The sequence below is a fragment of the Pteropus medius genome, unplaced genomic scaffold (genome assembly GCF_902729225.1).
Source record: "Pteropus medius unplaced genomic scaffold, Ma_sr-lr_union100, whole genome shotgun sequence".
Lineage (NCBI taxonomy): Eukaryota > Metazoa > Chordata > Mammalia > Chiroptera > Pteropodidae > Pteropus > Pteropus medius.
This window is the reverse complement of record NW_024344437.1, coordinates 7809259-7827494: the sequence shown is the minus strand read 5'-3', so window position 1 is coordinate 7827494 and position 18236 is coordinate 7809259. Positions and strand designations below refer to the sequence as shown.

The window sequence follows — 18236 nt, the reverse complement described above, 5'->3', positions numbered from 1 at the left end:
AAAAAAAAAAACAAACAAATGGAATTTTTAAAGACGAAAAATAGCATCTGAGATAACAAATACACTGGAGGTGACGCACAGCAGATGAGACACCACAGAAGCCCTTCGTGACATGAGCTCCAAAATTTGTTTCTCAATTAGCCTTTCATATTTTTTTAGGATTATTTTTATTTTTAACTTAAGTTTATCAAAAACAATTCCAAGCATCAGTGATTTTTGCCTTTTTTCTTACTTAAAACTCAAGCTACCTTTAAAAAGAGAGTAGAGGAAAAAAACATTTAAAACACACCACGGTCAAATAAAACCTGGTAGAACACACAAGACTGATATCTTCAGACTCCAAAGGGAGGGCTTTGAACATTAAAAAAATAATGTTAAATTTGTTTTGGCTTTACGTGATCTTGCATTGAGGTTTTAAGTGAGGAAAACGATTTATATCCAAATTTTAAAATTCACTTTTGAAAAAGCAGAAAGTACACTAAAATTAATTAATTTCATATAAAGCACAGTAGAAAAAAATAATCTTAAGAAATGCTTCAGAGATCTGACATGAAGACTTGAAGCCTAACCTGCTGTGAGAATGCCAGTAACCTCATGGATGAGGCATTCAACCAAGTCTCATTCCTGGACTTGTGAGGTTCCTGATCAGTCTCTGATTAGGATTCTTTTAATTGGTAGGTATCGATTTGTATGCTTCGTCCTCAGGAATAGAGCATCTTTCATATTAGATAGTGTGGAAATAGGGAGAATGATTCAGGTACAATATCTCTGCTTTGCAAAGTAACCTTTCTGGAAATGCGATTTAAGACCAGCTTGGCTTACCTTTTATATTTTGATGGAGCTTATCATCTTTCGTCATACAGATTTTTAACAGAAATTTTTTAATCTTTGGGTTTCTTGTTTTCGTTTTGTATTATTTTGTTTTTTCGTCATGCTTAGAAACACCTTCCTGTTCAGAGATTACGCTTTGTAAAAATTTCCCCTTATTATTTCTTTAAATGGTTTTATGTTTACGTTTTATTTTGCACCCAGTTAGAATCTATCTTTGTGTAATAGGAAGTCTGGAACCAACTTTATTCTTTTCCAGATGGTTGCCCACTTTTCCCAACACCGTTTATTGAATAATTCTTCTTTTCCTCCTATTGACTTGAAATGCCATCTTCATTGTCTACCTAATTCCTACATGTTTTAGAATCCATCGCTGGACCACGTGTTCTGTTCTGTTGGTCTGTCTGCTGCGATTATTGTACTTTCACAAAATGCGTTAATAGGTCTAGCCCATCACTGTTATTCTCTTTTCAGTTTACGCATCTAAGAACATTTTTCATCAGATAAACATTATATTTAACTATATTTTGAAATGTGTGCCTTGTCACATGTTCTGCAGTATTAATTATGTAAATGTGTACTTGAAACTTGGCTTAGCTGGGAAAGGACCACTTTTTTTAATGGCTCATTTACATTGCTCAAATGAGAGGCTAGCCAATTCTAGTATACCTCAGGGACCTGTAATTCATATAAAACTGGATTTTATTTACGTGCAACTTTGTAAAGCATGCTCTTTAAGTTATATCCAAACAAGAGTAGTAACATAGCTCCTTTTTCCCTTTTGTTGTATGTTTTATTCACATTCTGGTATAAAGACATATTCTTTTAGTTACTTTAAAGCTTTTGGAATTTTTTCAGTTTTCTCATTTTCTTAATATTGCCATAATGCAGTATAAAGGACTGGAATAATCTATTTCAAACTGCCAGCTTATTTTAGGGCTAATTTATATACTAGGATACCACTAGTTGTAAAATCTTACACAAGTCACTTTTACGGTGCTCATTTTCCTCCTGTGTAAAATGAGGATGTTTAAAATTCTGTGATTGTGAGAACCGAGAGATTAAGATCTGCGACGCATTTCTTGTTGGTATTCGCTCCAGACCTCAGATTCCATGTCTGCGAAATGAGGGCCTTGCACTTAAAGGGTCTTAAATGGCTCCTCTTTTGAATGCCTGGGATAAGCAATTGCTTGACTATTATTGGAAAGTCAGCTACTAGGAAGGACATTTGTTTGGTTGTTCATTTTATTCTGCATTTTTCCTGACATCTCCTTTTTTATTTCCGGGCAGCCTCTGTCGGCATCCTCTGACTGGCGTGGAGAATTCCATCTGTCTAAAAGAAAACAGAAACCATCTACGGTGGAAGTGTTTGGAGTTCTCGAAGGTCTTAGCTTAGCCTCCAAAGCACCAGAAAAACATTTCAGATCTGGATGGAAATGCACACATGCAGAAACGCCATTGGACTTGAGTCAGATGGAGCCGCGTACATGCAAAGGAGCCGGCACACCGCTGGCGACTGCCATCTCACCGCAGATGGCTGTCTGCAGATCTTTTGCTACCCCTAGGCCGGCGGCCTCCCCAGCCGCCCTGGGCTCTGTTAGCTTTTCTCACCCCTGCCCGCCCCGTGAACCTCCTCACAGCTCTCCGTTCAGCTTTTGTAGTGCCGAACCGTCTGGTCCAGCTACGAGTGACCTAATCCCTGAGGCTGGCTGCAGCATCAATGTCTTCCCTGAGCAGGATTCAGCCCTCAGAGGGCTTCCCCCGAACCCACCTGTTGAATCTTTTATTGGCCCTGCTTTTGCGGGTGGCTTGTTTGGCTCCAGACAGTGTTCTCTCCCTACAAATTATAAAGGCCTGCAGGCCTTGGGTAATGCGGGCACGTTCCTCGAGGTGGACTCTTCCCCGCAGCCCAGTCCTCCTTTCTCTTCTCCCAGTCTGTCTCCCCCATTTTCAGCTGCGGACTCTACCTTGCTTCCTCTATCTGATTTCTCCACTTTTAATTTTCTGGAGTCTGCAACTCCCTTGAGCACCAGCTACATGCAGCCAGCACACCAACTTGGCCTTGCTTACCATGGATATGGGGCTTCTCTATCAAATCTTCCTGCCAGAAATGCAGTGTCTCGCCAAGGTCTGCGTTCGGCTGTCCCAAGTTCTTTTGGAACAGAAAATGATGAAACACGAGGATTTCTGAGAATAACGCCGTTTAAAAAGGTGGCCAAATCTCATGTAGCAGGAAGAGAATTTACTGCAAGCTCTCAGGCGTGGGAAAACCAGGGCCCCGGCATCTGCCAACAAAGCCAGAGGAGTTCTGTGCCGTGGACCGGGCTTTTCAGGCTGCAGACTGAGGTGCTCTTCTTATTCCTCCCGTGCCTGGGGTTGATTCATGTCCTAGTTTAGAACAGAACCACTCAGAGGAGCTGGTCATCGAGCTGGGTACAACCAGTCCGCAGTGAGTCAAGGGACTTGTGCAGAATGTAAATCGACACACTACTTCCTTCGAAAATCTTGCTATAAAAAAAGAAAAAGTCTCTTGGGCAAAATAATGTGTTCAGGATGACCGTTGTTTATCTATGTACAGCCTTAGGTCAGACTGTCATACTCATGAATGCGGATATTCCGTAGCTAAAAATTAGCATCCCAGAACGGGTCATGGGGTAAGACCTTAACTCCCCAGGTTCTAGAACTGATGAATTCCAAGTCCCATAAATGTCCCAGTGTGAGGTGAAGCACAGGTACTGTAAGTATACTCTAAATATTTTCATAGACGGTCTCGAGAATATTATTCCACACGCAAGATTGTGCTAGAGCTAATCATTCCATTTGTGAAGCTAATAAACACCCCCAAAGTTTAGCTCCTGCACAGGTACTAAGACCCACTCTCACATCTGTAATTATTTGTTTTGATGTAATTTAAGTAGTTAAAGCAACGTGATTTAGTTCAAAACTAGGTTTGAGTCCCAGCCCTGCCACTTTGTGATTTGAGGCAAGTCAGATAACCTTTCGGAGTCTCAGTTTCCTCATCCATGTAATGGGAATAATAATAGTGTCTGCCTTCAGTGGTTTTGAGATTTAATAAGATGATAACAGCCATGTGGCTCCTTACCTGAGGAACATACATGACAGTGGTGTCACAAGCCCGGAGCGGCCATTGCTGCCTGTGGACACTGGCGCCAGACTGTTGGGGCTTATATCCTGGCTGACTGTGCTGTGTGGCTTTGGATAAGTTGCTTAATCTCTCTGTTCCTCTGTCCTCAGTCTGCAAAGTGGCTCTAGTAATACCACCTCCACAAGAAGTGGCTGAGAAGATAAAATAGCACCTGGCACCAGTTTAGTACTGGTTGGCACATATTATCACTGCTGTTATTTTTCAAATTATTGCCGTAGTTCCTTTAACATGTCCACCTGCCTTTGATGTCATCCTCTTCCTGCTCCCTGTGCGTTCCCCTGGGATCCCGAGTCTCTGCTTCAATGTTGAGGTCCCCCCACACCCCGTAGTAAGGCTTATTACTTCACTCTCGTAAGCATGTGGTAAAGATCAGCCGAACAAGCAGTGACTCTTAGCTGAAGTGAGCGGGGGACAGAAGGCACAAGGGAGGTAGTCCTATAGAGCATGTTCAACAACACAATTTTATATTTAGTAGGAAATGGTCATTTTCATGGTTCAGGCATAAGGACACATTTTTAATGTTGAACAAAAAGATTCGTGTTATTTGAAAGTTTGAGAAACATTGCCTCAGAGCATTGCTGGAAGAAACAAACACATCGTTTTAAAAATTCTCCACACATGAGCCTCTTTTTAGATTTTTATAAATGCCACCAAATACTTCTCATCCATAGTCTCTTTGAGACTCCCAATGATGCCATGTCACTAATATCTGAAGAATTTTGATTTGACAGTAATACGAATTTTAGAAATGTGGCTTAAATTTGTTTTCTTAACTTCGTAGGATGGCTTTTGGAAACTTACACCAGAACTGGGAGTCATATTAAACCTTAATATAGATATTTTAAACAGCTTTCTTGAACAAAAAGGCATTCTATCTCTAGGTAAGTCATTATTTTTCTATGCATTAAATGTTCTTAAGTGTTATAAATTTTCTTGTAAACTAGTGTACTAATATAATAATTATATAAATTATGTATGAATAGGATTATGTTTGTCACCACAGGAAATAGGCAACTAGTTTCTTAGGGTATCACTGTGCAAATTTATCAGCATAAGCAGCAATAACTGCTATTTTAAAAATCTGAAATCTTAAGTAGCTTAACACAAAGACTGCTTTCTTGCCTGGAAGCCCCATCCCGCATAGGCAGAGTGTTGTGGCTCTGCCACGGTCAGTGAGTGTCTTTAAAATTACCCTGGTTAAAAGAAAAGAAGAAAAAAGGTGCCTCGGGCATCGTCTGCCTGGTAGACAAGAGGGAGAAAGAGAAAATGTGGCAGAAACCAGTCACTGTGCCCCACCAGACACGGACTGGGACATGCGCTTTAGCTCCGTGCCCAGGAATAGAGCTCTGATGAGCATCCAGCCAGTCTCTGCCAGAGCAGGTTGTTCCAGCTCTCTAGACCTGGTTCTTTTCATGACAGCGGGCGGGATGGATGAGGAGAGCCTGGACATCCTCAAACTGGCAAGTGGTTTGAAGGCCAAGTACTAGCCTGGCTTAAGAGCTCTCTTTAAAATAAAATAAACATCATGAAACAAATGGCCAGTTGTCCATTGAGCAGCAGCGTCTGGCCACCCTCCCATCGTCTCTGAAACGTCAGGGATTGCGTATTCCAGGCTCATGGCCTGCGTGCGTTGAGCTAGACTGAAAAGGACTGATGAAAACCCACAGGAGGATTTACATTTACTTTCCCTGGACAAACTGTCTGAAAACTGCTCTCTGAGGGTCTGGAATGCAATTTAAAAAACAGGCAGAAACTGGAAGGGGCATAGCCCTTGAAAGGAGGGAAGCCACGGGAGCAGGTGTGGGTCGGTTTCTTACCTGAGGGCTGGGAGCCACCGGGAGGTTAGAATTGGGACCAGAAGTCTCAAGGGGAGGGTGACTTAGGGGTCAGGGTTCCAGGCTGCCGGAGTGGCCGGAAATTAAGTGCGGGACTCCTAGAAAGATAGGATCCCAGATCTGCACTCGAGTTCTGGTCCCGGCTGCCTCCTAACCCTGAGGTCACAGGGGGTGGCTTCAGGGAATCGAGAAAAGCAGGAGCTGAGCAGAGCTCTTGGCTGCTGCCAGATGTTGGGGAGACAGTTTGATGTTCAGATCACGGCAGATAGACTGGATAAAGTAGGCTTTGCATTAAAACCCAGAGAGGGCTGTAGAAGGACCACGTCGAGTGATGGAGCACTGCACTACAGGGCACGCGTGAGCGGTGGCGCAGGGACAGCTGGACCGTAGGGGAAGGTCTGGTTCGACCTTTCACCTCACGTCATCCTCAAAAATCAGTTCCAAATAGACTGAAGTCCTGGATGTGAAAGGCAAACCTTAACACTTTTAGGAGAAAATGTGGGAAAGTACCTTTATGGTTTTAGGATAAGAAAGATTTTTTTTTAACTTTTTATTTTGAAATCATTTTAACTTTGCCGGAAAATTTAAAATATAGTACAAAGAATTCCCGTATATCCTTCACCCAAGTTCCCCAGACGTTAACATTTGGGAACACTTGATTTATCATTCAGAGAGGAATTTCCTAATGCTTAAAAAAAAAACCAAAAAACAAAAAGAGGCCATAAAGGAAAAGATTATTAGACTTCGTTAACATCAAAAATGCCTCTTCACTAAAAATAAAAAATAAATAAAATTTAAAACATGAAAAACATACCACAAGCTGGGATAAAATACTTGCAACACAGATAAGCAGTATATAAACGAGGCACAAACCTCATGGTAGAGCTGAGTGATTAACACAAACCAGCACAGTGGTCTCTAAGAGGGAGCAGAAGAGAATAGAGTTGGGACTGAGCTCACAGACATTTCCCAGGTACTGGTTATACTCTGTTCTTAAAAAGGGTAGCTGAATATCACCTCACACCCATAAGAATGGCTGCTGTCAAAAAAAACCAGAAAGTAACAAGTGCTGGCAAGGACTTGGAGAAATTAGAACTGTCGTGCACTATGGGTGCAGCCCCCATGGAAAGCAACATGACACTTCATCAAAAAATTAAAAATAGAGCTACCATATGATTCAGCAATTTCATTTCTGAGAATATACCCAAAAGAAACAAAAGCAAAGAGATATTTGCACACACGTGTTCATAGCAGCATTATTTACAATAGCCAAAAAAGGGAAGTGATCCACATGTCCATCAAAGCATGACTGGATAAGAAAATATGATATATACATATAATGGAATATTTTTCAGCCTTAAACAGGAAGGGAATGTTGACACATGCTACAATATTATGCTATGCGAAACAAGCCAGACACGAAAGGATAAGTTCTGTACGATTGCATTTACATAAGGTCCCTAGAACTAGAACTTGGGAAAATTGAGATACATTTTGAGAAAGAAACATCAGGCCTTGGTGATGGATCCCATCTGGGCTTTTGAGGAAGAGGAGGGTTGAAGGTGGGATCAACTGTAGACTGAGCCTGAAAAAACGCCAGTAGAGTTATGTTTTGGACATTTAAAGCTCGAGGCACCAGTAGAAATTGGAAAGAAATGCACAGGAAGAGGCCAGAACAGTGTAAGACTCCAAGGAACTCTCAGTATCTGAAGCTATGAGCCTTCAGCTCAAAATTATCCACACGCCAGAGTTCCCCATTCTGGGGTGGCTTGTTCTGAACCCCACTCCTCCTCAAGAAAGATATGTTTCATTGGTTTCTTGAAATGTGAGATTGGAAAAACAACAGTATTTGAAATGTTTTTTTATATAGTGATTTCAAATACGTTTCTTGCATTTAAAAAAATAAAAACGAGTTATTAGTTTCTGGGTTCAATATATATAAGAATTTATTTTCAATTTTGGTTTTTCATAATATAATATCTCAATTTGGATAAATAACACTGGTTACCTGTAAGTACTATTAAAATAATCAAAGAGAACAATTTAATTCACCTAAACAATTTTTATTTCATGCTTCACAAAGAGGGCAGTTCCCACGCTCCAGCCCAGAGAACTAACTGCAAAGCAAGGGGGAAGGGCCGCAGGCCTTCACAGAAAGAGGCAGGCAGGCCACCGAGGCGTACTCGCTTAGTCAGGGGGCTGGACAAGCATCTCTGACCTCATTTACAAGGATCAAGGGACAAGGAAATAAGTTTGGAGCCCAGAGTTGGCTTGAGATCATTTGAGACACCGGTCTAATCAGTCATACCGATTGTCAATCTGTCGTATGTTTAGGTTTTCTCTTCTGAGCTCTTTGTAGCTGGAGCCTAGAACTGAATTTCTTTCTACGTAGTTCGCGTGCCTCTGGATATTAAAGACGGCAAGCGGGGGAGCGCTGACCTAATGCAGTTTCCTTATGGCCATCGGGGACCATGACAGACGCGTGTTCCAGTCGTCCTCGTGTTTTATTTAAATAGCAGGCAAATCGAGGACTTTGAAAAGTATTGTAGCGTTTTATGATCTGCAAATGTGTTGTGGTTTAATGGTATTACATTTCTTTACCAGAACTTTTAGAACTGGGCACAGTTTGAGGTGCAGTTTCCAGCCGACATAAGAGTTTTCTACTTTTAGGTGTAAAAGGAAGAGAACGTCTCCTGGACCTGATCGCCACATTTCTGGTGCTGCAGTTTCTTCGCACCCAGTTGGAACAGAAGGGAATAGTGTTCAAATCCCTGATGAAACTGGACGATGCCGCCGTTTCCAGGTTTCTCATTGTTTCCCATTTAACTATATATTTTCTTATTTAAAAATATTATTTAATGTTTACCTGTATTTTTTCCATTGAACTATAACATTAAGCAACTCACCTTTTCAACTATGTCTTAACTAACCCTTATCAGAAGCCACGTGGACTCGTGAGTACAGCGAGGTCTCGCCCGCCCTCCTCTGTCACTGGCAGGGCAGACAGCATTTTTGCCTCTTCAGTTGCATAGGAAACTGGAGCTCAGATTGTCCCAGTGTAGCTTACACCGGCGCCCAGAGCTTTGGCCCCTGGCTTAGGAGCCTCTTCACTAGCGTATGTGGGTTCTGTGTGCTCTTGGGAAGTAAGGCTGTTGGGACCAGGCCTGGGACAAGAATACAAATGGAAGCCCACGTGCTGTAAGTCTCAGTAGTTAGAGTTATAAATCAAACCAGCAACTTGTTAAATAAAACGTGTTCTACAAGTTTTACCTTGAGAAATCCAACTTCGTAACCTGGAAGACCAGGTTCAGATTCAGAATTCTGGGGTCACTTGAAGTTTCATGTCAAAACGTGGAGAGAGCTGGTTCTGGGGCCACAAACCCTTGACTGAGCCTGGTACCACGAGAGGCCTCAAGTGTACCTGTGGGCACCCCTTCCTGTCACAGCTCCATCTGTACCCTGCGCAAGTGGCCGCCCTCGTGTACACACACACACGCATGCATTTATATAGTTTGCTTACTTTTTTTAAAACACAAGGGTAAAATTAATAAAAATATTATCTGTAGGGAAGGAGGAGGAGACATCAATGAAAGCTATGTCACTCCTAATATACCTTGATTTATGGTTTTGACTTAGAAACTGTAAATATTTCACATAACGGGTCAGATATCAGAGGATGGAGACTGAACATGTTAAATTATACGAGGGATACCCTCAGCAATGTCTGGGACGTCAGCAGATTAATGGCAAGAGAAAAAGGGGGGTGAGGTGGAACCTGGGAATTAAAGGACATATGAACCAAAGGCAGCATGTAGGCCTTGTCTGAATCCTGACTCGAGCAAAGTCCACGTGTTAAAGAAAAAAAAAAAAGACAAGTAAGGAAACTTAAACATTACCTAGATATTTTATGATATTAAAGAGTCATTTATAACTATCTTTAAATATCATGTTTAAGAAAGGGTTCTTGTCCCTTAGAGATACATACTCACAGATGAAATTAAAACAAGTAGACCTCTCTTTACCCTCAAAAAGACTGATTAAATTCTATATTCCTAACAAACAGCATCAAACATAAAACAGAAAATAATGAATTGAGCATTTTATCACACACACATATATATAAAAATTATACCTCCATTTTTAAAAAAGCAACAATTTCTCCTTAGATTGCCAAAACAATTCTTTGAGAAAGATGAAAATTATTAAATGAATATCAAGAAAAATACGTCAAGGAACTAGTAGATGGGACTGAAAAGTTACTATTTGATTTAATAGGAGAAACCAAAGAGGCATTTCATCCCTTTAGACCTTTTCCAATTGTGATAGCCACTAGAACAAGTAGTAGTAATTTTGAACCTACTTTTGTGTTACAAATCACAAAGTATTAAAGCAAGATTTTAAAAAATAAGTATATTCCATCACGTTGCTATTACTGTATTATTGTTATTGTGAGCAACATGCTTCCTTGGCACTTTAGTAAATAAAACTGTTTTGAGTAGTTTTCATTTCCTGCTTATTGCACATTTAAAACCTTTCTGTTTCTCCTGCTTCACAATATGCATAACACGAACGCAGTAGCACTTTGCACGGAGGTGCACGAACAAAATTTTCATGCTGGTATGAGGGCCAGTCAGAAGCTCAGAGGCCATCTGGATTAAAGGAAGGCCAGTTGAATTAGTAAGAGTATTTAAATTCAGTTTTGTTGCTTGGTGACAGTTGTTAGTAAGTATAAGGAGACCGATAATTGTCGGGAGTCAGGTCTTGCTATTTGGTGTGCTCACGTCAGGGCGTTGAGCACACGTGTATTGCTCGCCTGTTCTGTGCCGGGAGCTGTTTACATGCATCCTGCTAGGCCCCACAGCAAACCCCCAGAGGCTCGTGTTATCGCAGCTGAGGAAACGGGCTCCCAATGTCCGGTGAAAGCCACTCCGCATCACACAGGCAGTAGTGTGATGGCAGAGACTGGATTTGAACCTGGCTCTTAACCCCCATGCTGTCCTGATGACCCTTTCCCAGTTTACAGGGGAAAAATCAGAAAGATGGAGAGATGTTTTCAAATTTTCAGAATTAAATATATGCCAGATTCATGGGTGACTCTCAGGTACTTTACAAATAACTAATTGAGTTGAGAATCCCTGGTACAGTAGAAAGGAGAGAGAAGCAGAGGTTTGGCTTTTAAAATAAGATTGAGTTTGTACCTGAAGATTAGATAGGATTTAGATGGAGAAGAATGGAAAAGTGACAATAATCACTTTAATATAAAGGCTCGGAGATGCTTGAGTCATTCTGGAGGCAGCATGCCTTCAATGAGACACAGTGGGGTGGGGAAGTGATGGGTATAATGTACTTAAAAATGTACTGAATCAGTTAAAAGCACCAGGTCAGACTAATAGAAGAACTTTAATAAAATGCCAAAGAGAACTGCTTTTATTAACTATCTTAATTTTTAACAGAATTATTGTGTCTGATATAATGTGCTAGATTTGGTACCACTTTACATTTCATATGTATTTAAATCCTGAAATTGATGAAAACATTTTTTTTTTAATCTAGGGATATTCCCTGGGCTTCTGAGAAAATAAAGAAAGCAAGTGAATGGGTAAGAAGAACTGAAGGACAGTATCCATCTATCTGCCAGCGGCTTGAATTGGGTAAAGATTGGGATTCTGCCACTAAACAGCTACTGAGACTCCAGCCCGTAAACACCACTTCTCCTCTCCACAGAGTTCTTAATTACGGTCAAGGGTGAATCAAATGAAGTTTGTATTTTAAACGTTTTTCATGCTTCTATCCATAAAATAATCAAATATTAATAGATACTTATAATGAAATTGAATTCTGATTTTTATTGACTAGCAATAAGTCACTTTAAAATAAATGGAAACAATTTGTTATCTCAATGAACTAACAAGCTGTAATAAAATAAAAATTACAATATTATAGATGTTTTGTGTTTAAACGTTTCGAGATTATGAGACACATCGGGGCGGTCCTGGAAGCTCTCAGCCTTCTCCCCTTTCACGAGTCTGAGGGACAGCTGGCCCAGCTGGACTGAGCAAGTGGAGAAGAAAGGGGGTCTGTGGCCGATGTCTGCACTCCTGGCATGGATGCCTGTGTCCAGACCCCGCCCCCAGCATGCATACTCCCGGTGTGGGTCCTAGTCTGCACTTCTTGTTACTTAGAGAAACTAGGTGTCCCAAGCAACGCTTCCTGACCCTTGCTTTCGGTGTTGTGTCGCAAATCTCATCACCAAACCCCAGGTCTTCTAGATTCTCACCTATGTTATCTTCTGAAAGTTTTATTGTTTTGCATTTTACCTTTAGGTCTGTGATCCATTTTGAGTTATTTCTTGTGAAAGGCATAAGGTCACTGCCCGCCTTCCTCCACACCACCCTCTCTAGGCCATCACTCCTCCACCTGTCCATAGAATCCCGGTTTCTTTGACATCCAGCCTTTTGGCTGTCCTACCTGTCCTTGGTGCTGCCATTCGCCAGCCACCTAGCACCACCCCCCATTTGTGTGGTTCAGGATTTTCCTTCCTACTGCTAGCCCTGCCTTCATCTCAAGTGATGTCCAGCATCCTGATGTGTGACCTGCCCTCATTGCCTGGGCCCAAACCACAGCTGTGTCCTGGCAGAGCACCTGTGATCCTGCTGACACCTGAAGGATGGAAGCCTTGCAAGGAGCTGCCAGGAGCTCTTCTCCCACTCGCCTCCCTGTCTCCCTGGGAGGCTGTCATGAGACCAGTTCTCGTCACCTCCCTGTTCTGATGAGGTACCAGGCACAGGACACAGCTGCAGACTAATACCCCATCCCCAGCTGCATCTAGAATTGGCTCCTCGACAGTGCTGTGCCCCACAACTCATGTTGCACTTACCCAGCTTCTTTTGGGGTATGGGGCAAGGACCAAGGGGAGGTAGCATCTTTGACTGTTCTTCTCCTTGCTGTTTGTATATAAGAAATAAAGCATCCAAATCTAAGACAGTTTGGCTTGTTACATCTTTATTGGCCAAATCAGTCAGGTCTTGGCCTTGCCTGTTTAGTTGATGTAATCACAGAAGATAAATGATCTTTTCTTGGCTTAGCTCAATGGATTTAATGTAGGGAGGAGGCAAGAGAATTAAAATGTTAATCAAACCATTATCAGAGACAGCAATATGCTGATCAGCCCTGCTGCCAGGCCAGGAGGACGACTTCAGAACAAGAATATTTCTTCTTGGTTACTAAACAACCCATTGCCTACCCCTGGGAAGGGGAACAGGAACCCAGAGTCATTCCCTATGGCTAAAACCACGGGGAACCTAAGGATTAAAGGCTGGGGAGCTGCCAGCAGGCCTCTCACTCTACTTATTACCTTTTCACTACATACCCTTCCCCTTCCCCACTGTATGTCCATATCAAAGGAAATGGGAACTAAAAGATGGCATATAAACTGAATTCCCCCAACACTCAGGGTTCCTTCAGTGCCTTATTCTGTCTCTGGCACTGTCCCTCCCACTCTCTGCCCCTGAGAGGAGACCACGCTCTGTGGAGTGTTACCCCTTTTCCAACAAACTTTCTTTTTGACTCTTAACTTTGACGTGTGTGTTGAATTCTTTCTTCGCTCTCCACCAAAGGACCCTCTTCTGTTGGTGCAGGGCTTGGTCACCCCCCAGCAACTCAGGGAAATTTGCCCTGTCCTGCATCAGATTTAAAAGATTGAAAATACCCAGTAGCAGAGAGCTGTGGGCAAACATATTTCCTTACATTATTACCATAAACATATAGTAGTAAAATAAAATTTTGCAAGATCGCATTTATCAAAATTTAAATCACTACCTTCCTTGACCTATAAATGTCACTAAAAGGAATTCCACATCTAGAAAGTCATCCTACAGAGAAATGGACACACACGTATGCACATATCACACATGCATATATACGGTGCAGTGGCAGAACAACGCAAGAGCTCACTTAAAAAATATAAGTGGGTATTTATATGTATATTACATAAAAAAATCTGTCATGTCTCATTCCAAATTGCTTACCTTTGAGGAATAGGAATTTTATTTCTATTTTGCATTTTTTGGGTTCATTGAAAAAGTTTTACAGTAAGCCTATATACTTATTGATTTAAAATATTTGCCAAGTTTTTATAACTTAGAACCATCTTCTCTCTTCTTTTGCTGTCGGCTTAAGAAACATGGTCAGTTGTCCTATGGAATGTCCACCTTCTAGACTTGTCCAGTTGTTTCCTTTTCTTTTCCCCCATTGGAAATTAGATCAAAAAGCCTCAGTACATTAAGGATCAGCATTTTGTCCACAGGAGCTGTACCTCTTGGTTGTTCCACTTTTAATAATACGTTGATCAGTGGGTTTTCACCAGGACACTTTCTCCTGCAACTGACAACTACTCTGTGGAGAGATGCTTTGGCCTCTGGTTTCTCATCCATCTCTCACCTGATAGTTTTGTTGCCTGAATCATTTTCACGAAATATTGGGATTCTCTTCCACATTTATTGGCTGGAATTATGAAGAAAAAAAAAGAAAAAAGCTTTCCCCCATCAATAAACGTTACTTGGTTATATTTTTAAAAAGCACATCTAATTACTAGAAATGCGCGTCTTCCTCCCTGCCTGGCCGACTATGCTTGTTGTAGTCCCGTCACCGTGCGCAGGCTGCACTTACTAAGCCAAACAAACCAGTGAGCCAGCTCCGGATCTGGTCATCTCCCCCAAGGATCCTGCTGGCTCACAGATTCTGTTAAGAGTTAGTTTCAAAAGTTATTCTAAGTCCACCGTTCAAAGAAACAAAAATAAAAAACTCGCTGCCCTAAACACTTTGCAATTTAAAGTGAGAAAAATATTTACGTTGAGGTGGACTTTCCCAGCAACTTTGGGTGGCTCTTTGTCACTCGTAATCTGGAGAAAATATTTTTTACACGTCTTCTGATGTTTCAATGAAAAAAAAAAACTAGAACTTGGAAAACTAATGGTTTTTGGTCTGGCAATAAAAATTTTAAAAAGGTTTATCTTTAAACAGAACTCGCTAGAGTGTAACAGCACTGAGGCGTTTGGATCGTTGACACGCTTCAACCGCGTCTCAGTCACACACAGGAACCGCGGGTCGCTCAGTTCCGGCCCGCTGGGTGTCGGCGGCCGGCGGGAGCCATTCCTAGCGTCCCCGTGGAGAACGCCCCGTGCAGGGGTTGTCTCCCTCGCGCGCCGGCGCTGCCCAACTGGGGCCCCCAGCCTGCGCCCGCCGCGCCCCGCCGCGCCCCGCCAGCCCCGCTCCGCCCCGCCCGCACTTCCGCCTGCCGCCCTCGGCCCGCCCACCCACTTCCTGTGGGCCCCGCGGGCTCCGGCGGGCCGCTTCGACCTGATTGGTCGGTGCGCGTGTCGCTCCGGGACCCGAGCCCGCCATTGGCGGCTCCCCTGCCGCGGCGTCACGCAGCCCGAGCGGACGGGGCGAGGGCGCAGCGCGGGGGTGCGGGCCGTGCGTCGCAGGCGCTCTCGGTTGGCGGTTCGCGGAGCCTCGGCCATGGCGGCGTTCGCGGCGGTGGCGGAGGTGGCAGGCGTGGCTGCGGCCCCCGTCCTGGGCGCCCCCAGCCACGGGGAGCCTCCCGAAGGTGACGGCGAGGCAGCTGGAGCCTGGCGCGCGGAGAAGGACGCGAGTGCGACAGGAGCGGAGGCCGTGGGCGACAGCGAGGAGGACGGCGAGGACGTGTTCGAGGTGGAGAAGATCCTGGACGTGAAGACTGAGGGGGTGCGTGAGCGGCGCGGGGCGGGGGGCCTGGGACGCGCCCGCCGGTGGCCCGTCCGCCTAGGGACACCGTTCCGCTGGGCGGTTGCACGTAAAGGCCTCCGGACCCCGGCTTCGCCACCTCTGTCCCTGAGCATCGGCCGGCGGCGGCCACGCTGGAGCCCCTGTCGCTGCTCCTCCCAGCCCGCTCCCGGGGATCAGGCCGAGCGCGCTCTCCCTCGCCCGGCCTCGGCGTTTGACGCCTCGCGGGTCCTTTTGCGGGTCCCTGCCGCGGGGTCGCCGGTGGTTTCACTCACCCCTGCGTCGTGGCCCCGGCGGGCAGTGATGCTTCGTGTTTGCTGGGTCGCTGGTGTAAGGTGGCCGAGCGCCCCACTCGGTGGTCAGCTCCTTACGGCGTATTCGTTCTGTTTCCCGTTCATCGAGCGCGACCTTGTGTTAATTTTCATTGTTTTGAACATTCGTTCTGCAAACCCTTTCTGGTCCCGTGCTGTGTGCTGGGGGCCGTGTCGGGTCCCGAGGATAGAGATGAATTGTGGCCCGCACATTCGCTGACATAGACTAGTAAGTCAGTAAATAAGTAAAATCCAGTGCCACCAATACTGTTAGTGGTCGTATGGTAAGGGTGGGGACATTTTTATAGCTAATTTCCCCAGGTGTCTTGAAGACACTCCGAGGTGAGAGGTGGAGCCAGTTTTCCCCTGTTTTGAATCACCTGCGTGTAACACGGTGCTTGGCGCGGGGCAGGTGCTTGGGGCATGTTTGGTTAGAAGGGTGGTGTTTTTAGAATTAAGAGGATTCGCTTTTTGCTACAAGCTTAGCTCTGTAGGTAGTGCACCAAAAGCCTATACTCTAGTCACAAGTGGATGAAACTAAGAAACTTAAGTGTTTAAGGCTGTTAAAGAAGGTTAGACTTAGCGACCTAAGTTCAGTAAAAGTTCTGGTTCTCAGGGTCTTGGACTTGCAGGTGAATGACTGATTTAGAAGGTGAGCACTCTTAGTGCACCGGGACTGTGGCCGCTGCCTCTTTGTTTGTGGTTTGAGGCGGGGTCCGCATCCCTTGGGCTGCTGTCTGTATGTCTGTGGCCCATTAAGGAATCGGGCCGCCCAGCAGGAGGTGAGCGGCACGCAAGCAGCTGAGCTTCCTCTGTATTTGCAGCCGCTCCCCCGGCGCCAGCATCACCGCCTCAACTCCACCTCAGATCCTCAGGCATTGGATTCTCATAGCACCACCGGTCCCTGGTGCCACAAAGGTTGGGGACCGCGGTGCTAAGTGTTTAAAGTAGCCAGCCTGTGGAATTGCTGCTGTTCCTAAGCCACAGTCTGGGATTCTGTTAGACTGAAAACAGCTGCTCACTGAGTGTGGCTTGGGAAATAGCATTGACACCAAGTTTATATATTAGCCGTGTTCATTTACTTCATTGCAAATTGCGGGGCGAGAGGGAGAGGTCAGAAAAAAAATAAATTATCTGACGGAATCTTGGGGATTTTGGCTTCAATTTTGAATTTGAGTCACTTTTGCTTAATAAAAACTTGGTTCGCTTATTTAGTGTATAAATCTTATACAGCTAACTTGTACAACTTACTTATCAAAGCCAACACCCGTGTAACCCCCACCCAAGGCAAGAAATACTAGACAGCCACCCCCAGAAATCCTTTTGAGTCCCCTTCCATCCCCCAGAGGAACTATCCTGAATTATTAAATGGTGATTTCTTTCTTTCCTTTGTAATTTTCCACATAAGCATGTATTCCTCAACACTAGTTTGACCTGATTTTTCCCTTCATTTAAATGGAGTCTCACAATAGTTGTATCATGTATCTGCTTTTTTTGTGAGATTTAATCTGTGTTGTGTGGAGCTGTAGTTTATTTTGTTTTCGGTGCTGCATAGTATTCGATTGTACGACTAGATTACAGTTTTTTTTCTACTGTCCATAGGTCTTGGGTTGTTTCCAGTTTTTGGCTACTGTGAATAACGCTCATTTGAATTTTATTGACTATGCCTCCTGGAGGATTGTGCACTTAGGTTTCTCTTGATTATATACACCTAGGAGTGGAATTGTTCAGACATAAGAATTCATATGTCTTTAGTCTTGACTGGAAATTTTGAAAGTGGTTTATGAGAATTCCTTTTGTTTCCCATCCTGCCAACACCACTTGGTGTTGTCAGCCACTTGTTATTGTTAGCCAGCACTGGAGGGTATAGAATGGTATTTCCTACTTTCAGTTTATATTTTTCTTTATCCTACATTAATAATTAGTGTTGTTAGTGTTAATGTACATCCTACATTAGTAATCAGTGTTGAAACCGATGAGCATCTTTTCATGTACTTATTTCTGGGTCATTTTGTTGTCTTTTATGAAATGCCTTTTTCTCCTGAGTTGTCTTTATTGATTTGTTGGAATCCTTTCTGTAGTCTAGAGTCAAACCTTCGCTAGTGGTATACTGCAAAATCTCTTTTGCTCCTGTGTCTTTTTGATAAACAGAAGTTCATATGATTAATGTTGGTAAACTAAATCTGTCTTGATGTTGAGTGCTTTTTATGTATGGTTTGAGAAATCTCTCTCTATCCTAGAACCTCTATTGAGTCGCCTTTCAGATTTTATTTTTACACTTGATTTTGTGTGTAATTTAATGTAGAGGTCAGGTTTCATGAGCATATCTTTCTT

At 43.6% G+C, this 18236-nt stretch overlaps 2 protein-coding genes across 7 annotated transcripts in view; both read left to right on the top strand.

Annotated features, from left to right (window-relative positions):
- Window positions 1-11771, top strand: part of PARP4 (poly(ADP-ribose) polymerase family member 4) — a 69530-nt gene extending 57759 nt beyond the window's left edge. For all 6 annotated transcript variants that reach the window (XM_039873063.1, XM_039873064.1, XM_039873062.1 and 3 more), the window contains 4 exons: window positions 2119-3174; window positions 4776-4875; window positions 8500-8632; window positions 11383-11771. In XM_039873063.1, the coding sequence (XP_039728997.1) occupies window positions 2119-3174; window positions 4776-4875; window positions 8500-8632; window positions 11383-11578 (1485 nt within the window). In that variant the 3' untranslated portion in view covers window positions 11579-11771. The remainder of the gene's footprint in view (window positions 1-2118; window positions 3175-4775; window positions 4876-8499; window positions 8633-11382) is intronic.
- A 3536-nt stretch (window positions 11772-15307) lies between these two features.
- The window catches only part of MPHOSPH8 (M-phase phosphoprotein 8), a 28582-nt gene continuing 25653 nt past the window's right edge, over window positions 15308-18236 (top strand). Inside the window, exon 1 of the mRNA XM_039873059.1 lies at window positions 15308-15573. Within this exon, the coding sequence (XP_039728993.1) occupies window positions 15349-15573 (225 nt within the window). The 5' untranslated portion in view covers window positions 15308-15348. The remainder of the gene's footprint in view (window positions 15574-18236) is intronic.